The 12,765-nt window shown below is 35.9% G+C and overlaps 2 protein-coding genes across 2 annotated transcripts; one reads left to right on the forward strand and one right to left on the reverse strand.

Annotated features, from left to right (window-relative positions):
- Nucleotides 1–1,617: 1,617 nt before the first annotated feature.
- On the forward strand, nucleotides 1,618–4,216 carry LOC148848610 (low-temperature-induced 65 kDa protein-like). The gene is made up of 5 exons (XM_088951018.1): nucleotides 1,618–1,828; nucleotides 1,930–2,139; nucleotides 2,295–2,477; nucleotides 2,938–3,840; nucleotides 3,984–4,216. Exons 1-5 carry the CDS (start codon nucleotides 1,744–1,746, stop codon nucleotides 4,010–4,012), a joined length of 1,410 nt encoding a protein of 469 aa, XP_088807144.1. The 5' UTR covers nucleotides 1,618–1,743; the 3' UTR covers nucleotides 4,013–4,216.
- A 1,512-nt stretch (nucleotides 4,217–5,728) lies between these two features.
- Nucleotides 5,729–6,671, reverse strand: LOC148848611 (tobamovirus multiplication protein 1-like). The gene is made up of 3 exons (XM_088951343.1): nucleotides 6,624–6,671; nucleotides 6,337–6,539; nucleotides 5,729–6,296 (listed from the first exon to the last, which is right to left on the reverse strand). The coding sequence occupies exons 1-3, from the start codon at nucleotides 6,669–6,671 to the stop codon at nucleotides 5,729–5,731; spliced, it is 819 nt and encodes a 272-aa protein (XP_088807469.1).
- Nucleotides 6,672–12,765: the final 6,094 nt, after the last annotated feature.

Raw genomic sequence — 12,765 nt, forward strand, 5'->3', positions numbered from 1 at the left:
TGTTCCTCACACAGGGTGACACTGTGAGAGGGCGCCTCATGCCAACTGATAGCACATCGCAGCCGTGCATTGGAAATATCTTCCAAGTACGGGAGATATTCTTAATCCACGGCTAAAAGCGCTGTGATGGTGTTAGATAACGATGAGGCCTGATGCATAACCTAAATTCACGGCCCCACCGAAAATCCAACGGTGATGGCCACATCAGCGATGAGGCCTAAAGAACAATTAGTCAGACTCGGGATATTCTGCCCATCTCTACCCACAACACAGTATCCCTGTGAATTTGGAACATCTCCCCCTACATAAAGCAAATGATGAGATGTTCTCCATGTGTGGGCGCGATAAATATGTAGAATTTTGTATGGGCAATAGATCCAGACTCAGTCAGACTCCGGATCTCCTGCCCACACTTACCCACAACACACCACCCCTTGTGAATTGGGAACATCTCCCCCAGCATAATACTATGTAGAGGATGAGATGTTCTCCATGTGTAGTTGCAATAAACGTGGGCAAGGTTCTCGTGGGTAGGAGATTCAGGCTCTTAACCACTCATGGTCCTCCACACCTCAGTCCTCAATCCAAAACCGAATCTACTCCTCACATAGGGTGCCTCACACCGACCGTACATGCACATTCTACCATGCATTGGAAACATCTCCCGTACCTATAATTTAGGGAAATTGTCAAAAACCCATCATGAGTTTTCAACATTTCTCTTAAACTCACTACAACTTTTCAAAATGTCTAAAACTCACTATGTCACTAACTTGACCTTAAAGAGACCAACGGCTATTAATATATTACCATTTTAACCTTTATATAAAAATATAAAATATATACATATATTTTAATATTTAGATATGAAAAAAAAGGAAAAAGTTCAAAAAATATTTGAAATACATAAAAACACAGAAATTGTAAAAAATATAAAAAAAAAATTATAGAAATTGCATACAAAATAAAAAAAAATTATTTTCAAATTATAGAAACTATAGAAGTTAAAAAACAACATCAGAAAATAAAGATTGTAGAAAAACACCAAAACTTATAAAAAACACAGAAATTACAAATAAATAAAAAAAAATACAGGAAATTTTATAGATTGTAGAAAATAGAAAAATGTAAAAAAAAAGAAAAATGCAAAAAAAATACAGAAATTATAAAAAAATATTAGAAATTATAACAAAACACTAAAATGTAAAAAAAAAATGAAAAAGACCATTTTTCTCTAATGCGCTATTTAAGGGTGATTTAATCATAAAAATTGTTATTTATGCTGATATGGATGTGCCTGTGAGCCGCCCAATGTGTCCTCGTATAATTTATTATACAAGGACAGATGTTCCCATTGCACGGTGGATGTGCCTGTGAGCCGCCCAATGTGTCCTCATCCTCATCTTCTTATTGCACTGCTTATTTAATTCATGCACCACTTCGGAGCCACGTGTAAAGCTAGAACGTGTCTCTCGAGGACACGTTAAGAGTTACCAAACACGTGTTGCATGTATTTGAATAAAATGACCAACCCATTGCAAAGGTGGCGAAAACATGATACGATGACCTCTGCCTGTGGCGCCCCCCTCTTATATAACAGCCAATTTCGTTCATTGTAGACCTTACAGTTCAGTGGATCTACTATTCTTTCAGTTTAGTCGTACTCGTACTGACCGACGAAGTAAGGTCTCTCCGTGTGGTGACTACTGACTAGTAAGAGTAAAGCGTTTTTGCTCCAAAAAAATGGATACTGATCGAGTGGCAACTGCTCAAGGCCATACTTACGAGGAAGGCCCACATGACCCTCATACTGCCGGTCTCCGCTCCGGTGAGGAAGCATTAATTTTCAGAGGGTTATCTTATCTGTTAAGATCATTTTTATTTCCATTTTGCTACAAGCATTTTATTTTTTTATTTTTTGGGGTGAAGTTATTGAAGGTGAGGATGAACACCATGAGAAGAAATCTGTGTTAAAGAAGGTAAAAGCTAAGGCGAAGAAGATAAAGGATACACTCGGTATTAAAAAGCATGGCAACGGCCACGATTATGATCATGATCACGATGATGACGACGACGACGACGACGACGACGAAGTGGAAGAAGATGAACAAGACACTGAAGTTCATAAGGAACCACCGAGTAGGTTCTTATCTCAGTATTAAAGATTTGTTGGCGTTGGTAGATTATAAGCGAGATAGCCTGCCTTTAGTTGCTGGTAACAATTATTTTAGGAATTGAATAGGGGGGATTAATGAATGAAAGGTTTGTTGATGATTTTGCTGTGAAATTTTCAGTATACGAATCCATAGCGGATCGGATCGAGGAAGAGGATGCCTCAGGGCAATCGATTAGGGTCAATTTGGGTCCTATAGGACGGTTGCCGCCATTGTTGAAGGACACTGATGCTCCAAAGGGCAGAGGTGATACCTCTGACCCCGCAAATTATCAGACTAAAGCAACTGATCCCACAGGCGCAGGTAAGGTCATAAGGATTAATGCCATGTTTGGTTGTTACTTGGGATTGTAGCCGATAATTTCTTAATTAACACGACTGTACTAATTTCTTAATTAATTAATTTATTGTTCTAAGTACGAAAAACAATAATCACTTAGAGTAATAGCATGCATTTATACATGTGTCTCTATAAACCATACAACAGAGATGATTAGTCTATTGATCATACAATTAATCGTCCATAATTAACCATCAACTACAGTATAATTCAGAATTACCTACTCCGTATTCGTTAGGATAAGGTTTTTGCTTTTGAGCCTCGGGCTGTGGAAAACAAAATTGAGCAAAAAAAAAAAGTGGTTTGAGCGCTTGGTAAGATACTAAGATTTGCTTATAAAAGTATAGCCAAACAATTTTAAGCTCCTCATCCAAACGCAACCTAAATTGTTGATCATTAACTTTGTGCTAATATGTTTGATCAGGGGGCGAAGAAGTAAGAGTCGAGCCCATTCTCGAGTCCTTCGGGAAAATGAAGGTCTCCGAGCGGCCAGAACCGGAAGCCTGGTCCAACACCGGAAGTCATGATCAGTTCTTTCCGGATTTGCCTCCCGACCAGACCAATACATCCCCAGGAAATGCTCAGACCGTCCCTGTTACCGAAGCAGTAATTCATTCACAAGCCCGGGAAGCCGGAAATCCAACAACACAGCCCAGCAGCTATACTGAGAAAATTTCTTCTGCTACCTCCGCAATAGCCGAGAAAGCAGTGTCTGCAAAAAATGCAGTCGCGTCAAAACTTGGCTATGGTAGAAATGATGCCGCGGTGCCGGGAACGCCAGAAGGTGGGGACTCAACTAAGTCGGCGCCTGCCGGTGAATATGGCCGAAAATTTGCTGAAGGGGTGACGGGAACGCTAGCCCCAGTGTACGAGAAAGTTTCGGGGGCAGGAAGCGCGGTGGTATCCAAGATGCAAATGAACTCGAACGGGAGAGGGAACGGAACCGCGACTGCGGCAGCGACGGGGACCGGTTCAGAAGGCGGGAACGTTATTGTGCCTGATAAAGGAGTTTCTGTGAAGGAATACTTGGCGGAAAAGCTGAGGCCTGGTGATGAAGATAAAGCACTTTCCGAGGTAATTTCCGAAGCTTTGAATAATCGCAAGGAGGAGCCAGAAAAGGGATCACCACCTCAGAGGGAGGTGACAGAGTCGACGGGTACACAAATCCGTTTGAGCTCCGAGGAAAAGAATTCCACAGAGAGAGTCAGCTCTGCAGATGAGAGGTATCGAAAGGGCATGGTCAGTAAGATCAAAGGAGCGGTTTATTCTTGGTTCGGGAAGGAAGGACAACATGGAGCGTTACAGGGTTCTCACAGTGCTCCTGCTGGTATATCTATCTATCTATCTATCGATATATATATAGCCTCAGTGTGATCTCATGGCAGTTTGTCAATAAGTTTAATTAAGTACTTCTAGAGGCTTGAAGACAACGTGATCCATTGATTCTTTTCATCTTCATTCCTTGTGTAGGTGCAAATGGACGGAAGCTTCAAGAGTGAACAATTTGAAGGATGATATATCGTTACTATCAGGAGCTGGCAGGAGATGTGTATTGGTCTAAATTTGTACTTAAATTTATTTTGTGTTGTATATTTATGCTTGAATTGTGTGGTATTTGGGTAAATATATATAGAAGTCTTTGCAGTAATTAAGACAACAATTAATCAAATAAATAAATAAAGATTAAAGTAGATTTCATAATCATCATTTAAGAAGAAATGGAGGTCTAGTCACAGTTTATGATTGATTAAACCATACACAACCACAATACCCATGATAAGGGAGTGATCTACGTGAGGTTCTACCATCAAAGTGAATACATCACCTCCCAACACAACTCCTGAAGATGATTGCAAATCTCTTGGGGTGCCAATCCATAGAGATAAAGCCATATCACATATGTTTGATGATCTTTTTATGAAATTTCAAAATAAAATTGCTTCTTGGAAGGCCTAACTTCTCTAATCTGGGGGCAAGTTTACTTAAACATGCTCTTGCACCTACGAGCACTTATATGATGATGGATTTTGAATAATTTGCTAAAAAACACTATCCATTGAATGGAAAAACTGTTATGGTAATTTTTATGGTCTAGCCTAGAGGATTACAACAAGCACAATTGGGTTGCTTTGTGTGATATTTGCAAGAATATTGAGGAAGGTGGCCTAGGTTTAAGACATCTGAATGATGTCAACAAGGTTTTTGGCTTAAATCCTTATTGAGAGCATTGAACATGAAAGGTTTGTGGCCCCAATTTTTTAGTAAAAAATTATTAGTTTTTAAGAAGAACCAAGCCTACAAATCTTCCTCTACTTGGAAGAAAACTTATTCTATGTTGGAGGAATTTCATTCTTTGACTACAATTGGCATATCAAAGAAAGTAAGGTGTATTTTAGGCTCGACTACTCGAGAATCAATTTCTAATACTCCTTTAATTTGGTATGCCCAAAATCTTGTTGAGGTCGATGCCTCTCTTAGAATATGTGAAACAAAACTGGTCCAAATATTAGAATTTGGAAATCCAACTCCCAACTCTTCTAGCTATCGGGATGCAATGAAAGATATTAGAACAACTTGTGGACATTTTCCTTGGAGCAGGTTTTTATTGAACAAGTGGCTTCCATTGTTGGAAAGTTTTAATGGGCAACATAACCGATGCCGCTATTAGGTATCTTGGAATTAATTCCTTTAGGATCAGTTTGATTGCTGGGAAAATTGGGTTGAGAAAGGTTGGGATGAGAAGAGGAAAAATTATCTTCTCAGTTAGTTATAATGTGTTTGTTTGCTAAGAAATTTTTTGTGAGAAAATCCACTTTCCAATGTTTGTTTTGCAAGAAAATTTATGAGAAAAATCATGCTCAACTATAAAATGCATGTAATTTACTTTTATGACAACTTGCACCCCCCAAATGTATGACACGTGCAATTAAACTTGCCACGTGGCATGATAGTTTTATTAAACTTGCTCATTCAAAAATTTTACTAAGAGTAAGAAATGGTTCATTATTTGAACTTTATTTTAATTGTTGTTAAATGCTTTTTCTTTTTGAAGGGAATAGACATAATATTACATGATTTGATTATATGGAATAGACATAATATTACTCTCTTTTGAGTCTTGATGCAAGCCAAACCATGTCAAAAGAGTTTCCAACAGATGAGAGCTATAAAGGGAAAGGGATAGCATTGAATTGATGACTGCTAGCTTCTTCGTTTCACTCAATGGGGTGATATTGATTAGAGACAAAGACATGCCTGAGGGGAAACTTTCCAAGGATGAAGAGCTCCAGAGAAGATGGAACTATCTCAACCAACATGTAATAAACAAAATTGAGGAGGGGATGGTTCAAGACATCAATGTCAGCATGCTTGTCAAATGCAGATAAAGCAACCACAAAGCATCTTATCAAGAAACATGTGCAATAAATCCCAATTACTGAAGCAACCTCATATAGTTTTTTTTGACATCTTCTAGATTCAATTGGAAAGTGCCTCAATATGAAGAATAACCTTCCACCATATATCAAGAATCCAAGAGCAGCGAAGAAAGAAATAGATAAAAGAAAGAGTTTAGCAATTGCCACTGCAGTGGGCTTCTGACTTAGTCTTAGATATATCCAGATGTATACATGTACAAAGTACATAACTCCATCAACAATCAAATGCACATGTCTAAGTTTATTTGTGGGAAGGCTTCTAGCCTGGTGATATATCTTTGCCCAGAACAAGAAAAGCAATGTGTATGTTGAGAAAAATAGAAGTCTAGGGATAACCAAAAGTATCATCTCAAATATCTATACTAAAATTAAATTATGTGATAGTACATTTTGGCCTGAGGAGAAAAACTTTCTTGTAGAGTCCAAAGAGTATAGCACGCAACCCATTCACAACAAAGTTCATCAAATGGAAGGCCTTTTGTGTTGTCCAACCATATCCTGGTACTCTCATATGAATCCGGGTAAGCTGAACCAAGGCGATGAAGGCAACAAGGGTGTATAAAGCGCAGAGAGTGTAGAAAAAGCCTTCCTACCGCTATTTGGAGTTGTCATACTCATCCACAAAGCTCTCACCAGAGACAACGACCCCGACCAATTTTCTTAGAGTTCTCACCAGAGACAGCGAACCAACTACAGCAACCCCTCTCTCTCGCTTCAACATTCCCTCACTCTCTTCACTCTCTCCTTCGTCCGAATAGAGAAGAGATGACTGTTCATCTTCTCTTTCATCCAACCAAAACCTAAGGAGGTCAGCACTATTTATCTTCCTCGTCTGGACACGGCAAGCCGGCGGCAGAAGTTCTCAGCTCAGTAACCTTCTCCCTCTCTGGCATAATGTTTCCCTCTCTAAACTGTTCATCATCTCAGAGCTCTCGACAAAGGCGATGAACCAACAACGGGCGGCAGCTACTCCTTCATCTTCCACCTCCTTCCTCTTTCACCCTCTATGTTTCTTCTCAATCGCCATTGCAATTCACAGCAAATGGCGATCTGCTTTCTCTTGGCCATATTACCTCATCAATCCTTCCGTTTTCATAATTCCTCTGTTATCATCATTCATACCAGGCGATTTGGATACACCAACTTCCCTAACACATCACCGATCCCTAACGACGACCTAAACTTCTATTCCTCGTTGGAATGCATTAACATTTGAGACAATATTTCCATCGACAAACCACCTACCGACTTCTTGCTCTGACAAAGCCCGACCAATTTTCTTAGTTTTTTTTTTTCCATCAGGGTTGCACTATTTTGGTGCGATCCCACTCACTTCATTTTGGGATCCCGTGTCCCTCTTGTTTCTCATACCAAAACACTATTTACCAACAAACAAACACAAGAAAGGAAGAATCATTCGAGAATATTTCCTTTTCTCATCCCTTTCTCTTAGGTTGTGTTTGGTTTGAAGGAAAAAAATAGGGAAAGGAATGGAAGGGTAGGAAAACCTTTACAAACCTTGTATTGGTTTCCCTACCTTTCCCTTCCTTTCCCTACTTTTTTCCTTCAAACCAAACATAGCCTTAACCTCAAAATGCAATTGTTGCAAGGAGAGGAAAATTGAATCAGCTGATCATCTGTTGGCTTTTTGGCACCCTTGCTACTAAGTATGGCATCTTTTTTGCCAAATCTTGGATATTCCCTTTGTTCCTCATCAAAGTGTTAGATATCAAATACTTTTTTGGTTCAGTTGAGTAGCCAATGGTAGTCCCATTTTAATATGTTGATTTCCACTCCCTCCCTCCCCCCATTGTTTGGGAGATATGGAAAGAGAGAAGCTCTCAAAGAATGGAGAATAAAGCTCACTCTTCCCAAGTTGTTATTCAAAAAATTATTACATGGACTCAAGAGCTAAATTATCACAACCCAGGTCAGCCTCCCCGAGAGAGAGGGAGAGAGAGAGAGAAGCTCATTTTCAATTAAATATCTTAAATGTGCCAATGAAAAATGTGAGTCCAAGATAATGGCTGACATTATCAATGACAAAGCTAAAGCTCCTTGGCACTTATTAGGATGGGTTGATGATATTCAGGATGCACTCTCTTCTTATTAGGATGGATTAATTAGTAATCAGTAATTACTAAATAGTGATTTAGTAATTATTTAGCAAATAATAATCTATTGTTAAATGACCCGTTATTTATGAAAATTATTAAATAATTCTGGAAAATAATCTACCAAAAGTTATTTAATAATTATTTTGGAAATAACCCATTATTTAAAAATATTAAATAATTTCTGAAAATAATATATCAAATATTAATAGATAATCCATTATTCGATATTTTTGGATAATTAATAAATGTTCAAAATTTCAACCAATTAGTGTAATTTATGTTAATCATTGTAATTTAATAAATTTTCACTAATTTTTCTTACAATAATTATTTATTGCTAAAAATCATTACTAATTAGTGTAATTTACTAACTTCTATAAAATTGAGAATTAGAGTATTAGGAAATTAATTACTGAAAATTATTTCATAATTATTTAAAAAATTGTTTAAATAATAATTCATGCGGCCAACACTTAAAACATCATTATGATCCCTTTTATCATCAACTATTGGGTTTTCCTATACATCTCATGGGTCCCTACTAATAATATATAAAGTAGATATTTGCTTTGATCTCCTTACATGCAAATCATAAAAATTAAATTTGGCGATATAATCTTAACTTATTTCTTTATCCGTTATTTTTTAGCCGCACATATACATAGCATGTGCACTTACATTGTCGAAAAAAAAGATGAAGCATATCTCTGATGTTACATATTCACTATATTAATTAAAAATTAGTGCATCAAATGAAAATTATAAATAATAAATAGAAATTATTAAAAATACAAAAAAAAAGGTTCTGACTTACTTCAAATCAATTGACATCATAAAATAACTAACCAATTCATCAAAATTCACGAGTGCTTTGATTGGTCAAACTCTTGGGTAATTAAAAAAAAAAAAAAGAATAAATATCTAATTCGTGACCCACCGATTTGGAGTAAACAATTTTAACCATCACCGGTTCATTGACTGTATCAAGGATTTTTGCGGTTTGTAGTCTAGCGTTCAGCAGTTCAACGGCCAGTTAGTTTTCAAGGTCTGATGGATTTTATGGGCTGAACAATCTAATTAATCATCAACTTAATCAATAAACCAGTGACCCAAAGAGATTTTCGGTTTTCTTTATGATCAAAGTCTGGCAACTAAAACCAAAATTAATACTATTTTAACATTATAGCATGAACTAATCCATATGTGGCATTTTGATTTTTTAATTAAAAAAGCTAACCCTGACCAACCAGCAATCTACTCTACTAATTAATTTTATTTAATAAAAATGACCTTGTTTTATTTCACTCATATCACAACTCACCAACAGCTCCATTCGCTCGCCAATAATTCAATTTGAGCGTATGGAAGAGCCTATTTTTGTAATTTTGGTTCGAACCATGTTGAATAGAAGGGCATCTTGTAATCTTACAAAACACCATTAGTTTTCTAGTGGCAACTACTTAACAAGGGTTAACAGGGGTCTTCGGAGGTACGGAAAAGTTAGGATAAGTTTAAGAGAAGTATTTTTTTCTTTTCAAGCCAAGTTTTTAAAAAGTCAAAAAAAAAAAAGGTGTTTTAGATAATAACCCTTTTCATAATGGTCTTTTTACATAAAAAATGTTAAAACGATGAGGTTTAGTCACTTGATAAAGTCAGATACATTTTCAAAATAAAAAATTAATTGGAAAATTCCATATTGTACTTTAGGCCTAGTGTCATTTTTGTCCCCAAACATTAAAATCCGATAATTCAATACTCAAGCTTTTAAAATATGACAATTCAATACCTGTCATTAAGAATAAGGAATAAATGCCTTTCAAGTGTTATTTAATTTCCTTTATCAACCATTTAAGTGCTGACAAAAAATTAATAGTCTCAAATCTTTGTCTTTTTCATTCAAGAAAGTTGGGGTCAGAATGTCTCCAACTTTCTTAAATAAAAGAGGCAAGAATTTGAGACTTAATTTTTTGTCAATGCTTGGATGGTTAATAAAAAAATATAGATGACACTCGAAGAGTATTTGTGTCTTTTTCAAATATCACTTAATGGCCGATTAACAATTAATTAACAGTAGGTACTGGATTATTATGTTTTAAAAGTTTGGATGCTAAATTGTCGCATTTTAAAAATTCAGGGGCCAAAATGGCACTAGGCCCAAAATACAGGGTACTAGTCGGAAATTTTCTCAAAAATAATCAAAATAGTGAGCAAGAGAAATATTGTTTATTTTTGAACTAAAATACTCCCTATTAAAAGAATAGCCCACGGATTCTGTTTTTATTTCAATTTTCTTCCTCCTCTCGTCGTCTCCCAGTCTTCTTTATCCTGCAACTCTAATAACAGATAACATGAAATCTCTCTCTCTCGTTACAAACATACAACGTGACTGGCAAAAGTATAGAGATTAGGGGCACAAGGATTAATAACAGACATGAAAAGAACCGACATTATCTCCAAATATCTCCCTTTCTTTAAAGGGGAGATCTTGACTTTGGAGGTGGAACAAGGAGATTACAGCAGCACTCCTTATTACCAATACCACCAGCCCTACGTTCAAAGCCGCCCTAACCCTACCGATCTTCAGCCTAATCATGTGCCTTCGACCTATGCCTCCGAGCCCCCATATCTTGAAATCACCAAAATCTGAGGTTGTATAAACCTGCACTCACCAAATTAAAATATCAAGATTCCTTTGTTTCATGGCCGTAAGAGGGAGAGTCGGTTCTTGGAAAATACAACGGTGTTTGCAGAATTTGTGTAATGGAAAAACCATCATCGGAACTGGAATTAAGCTTAGGATTCGGTTTCAAATTAAATGGATTTTTCTATAGACCCAAATAAATGAAGGGTGACTTTTCTTTCATCCACCTCTGTTCTCAATTAGATATAAACAATAATGTTGTTGACACAAAAAGATCAGGGTTAAACGTCAAAATAGTAACCAGACATCAATGTTCGAAAGAGGAAGAAGATCTAAATTCGATGAAAAGGGGCAATTTGGTAAAAAAAAGTTCCATTTACCGTTTTTGTAATATAAATCTATGGCTCAAAAAAGATATGATATAAAAAGAGTTTTGACTTTTGACCAATCAAAACCCACCCATGAATTTTGTTAAATAACACCATGTTCCCTGCCACGTTTATGATTCCGGTTGGTCAATTGTTTTTGGATATCATACCTTTTCCATATCATAGTCAAACCCTATCCTAAAATGTATCAGAACTTGCAAATTCATAAAACTTTATTATTATTATTATTTTTTTTTGTAAAAAGCCTTTTTATAAATTTGTGAAACTCAATTATAAGATTTTTTTTAGCACAAAAGCTTATAAACCAATACAGTTCCTTTCTGAATGACAAAAGCAATTAAATCGGACGAAATGTTCCAAACTAACTCCCCTCATTCCTACCTCCAATTTTGCAATAGTGTGAGTAACATTGTTACATTTACAAGTAGGGGTGAGTATGGGTCGGTTCAGTTCGGTTTCATGGTAAAACCTGGAACCTACCCTATAGGGGTTGGGTTCCAGGTTTTTGGAACAAGAACATATCCTATTAAGGTCAATTCTAAGGTTGATCCTGCCCTTGGTGATTCTGAGGTTGGTTATAGAGCCTACCAATGGAACATATTCTTTCTTTGTTCTCCCCCTTCAAGAAGAAGGAAAGAAACATGTCCTTTAAAAACTTGATTTCAATAATGATAATATATAGTTTAAAACTTATATTATCTTTATTGATTAAATTGAATATTTTATAACATGTAGATTATCATAATATATTAATGTATGATTCAAAATGTGTCATTATAATTTAAATTGTGTAAATATTATCTTTTACATTATTTATTGTACATATTCAAATATTAAAATGAAAACAAATGATCAAATTACTTAAGTAACTCAATGGTAAAGTGAGACCATGACATTTATAACCATTAGTGCTTGGGTTCAAAACTTTGCATCCTTAAGAATATTTTAGGATTTACTTTAAGGCAAGTTCAATTCCAAGACCAGTTCCACCAAGGGCAACCAAGGCCAGTTCATTAGGTCGGTTCAAGACCGGTTCAATGTCGATTCCATTCAATTCCAGGTAGAACCTACCCATTTGCTCACCCCTAGTCACAAGAGCGGAAATCCTTTTACCAAAAAAGTGGAAATTAGAAAAAAGGGGGGGGGGGGGCGGGAGTGCTTTATGATTGATTTGCAATTAGGTGTGATCATCAAAAATCAAAAAACCAAGTTGAATAAAAAATATCGATTGAGGTTTGGTTTTGGTTCGATATTTTTGAAAAAAAAAGAAAGTACCAGTTTAGTTTTAGATATATATATATATATATATATAGAGAGAGAGAGAGAGAGAGAGAGAGAGAGAGAGAGAGAGTGTGTATTATATATTTTTTTATATTATTTATACATTATAAATGAATATATATGCATTATATAAATATATATTTATTTGTAATATATAACATATTATATTTATTATTTATAATATAATATAATATAATATGTTATATGTATTTCTAATATTTTTATATATTTATATATTATAAATATCAAAACCAAAAAACCAACGAATCAAATTAATTAGCCGGCTAACATGGCTTTGGTTCAATTTTGGTTCATGGTTTTCCAAAAGCTAGTGGTACCAGTTCAGCTTGGAAAATAGGTTCATGGTTCAGTTACTGAACCGTAAGC

Source organism: Nelumbo lutea, chromosome 6 (assembly GCF_056320005.1).
Source record: "Nelumbo lutea isolate HS-2025 chromosome 6, American lotus-T2T, whole genome shotgun sequence".
In the NCBI taxonomy this organism is placed as follows: Eukaryota; Viridiplantae; Streptophyta; class Magnoliopsida; order Proteales; family Nelumbonaceae; genus Nelumbo; species Nelumbo lutea.

Excerpts from the sequence above, each read along its gene's own strand:
- LOC148848611 (XM_088951343.1), bottom strand. The coding sequence starts at position 6,671 with ATGTTGAAGCGAGAGAGAGGGGTTGCTGTAGTTGGTTCGCTGTCTCTG. Across the intron at positions 6,540-6,623 it reads TAGTTGGTTCGCTGTCTCTG|GAAGGCTTTTTCTACACTCT; the intron begins GTGAGAACTCTA and ends AAATAGCGGTAG. Across the intron at positions 6,297-6,336 it reads TTTCTCCTCAGGCCAAAATG|GATACTTTTGGTTATCCCTA; the intron begins TACTATCACATA and ends GATATTTGAGAT.
- LOC148848610 (XM_088951018.1), top strand. The coding sequence starts at position 1,744 with ATGGATACTGATCGAGTGGCAACTGCTCAAGGCCATACTTACGAGGAA. Across the intron at positions 1,829-1,929 it reads TACTGCCGGTCTCCGCTCCG|TTATTGAAGGTGAGGATGAA; the intron begins GTGAGGAAGCAT and ends TTTGGGGTGAAG. Across the intron at positions 2,478-2,937 it reads AACTGATCCCACAGGCGCAG|GGGGCGAAGAAGTAAGAGTC; the intron begins GTAAGGTCATAA and ends ATGTTTGATCAG.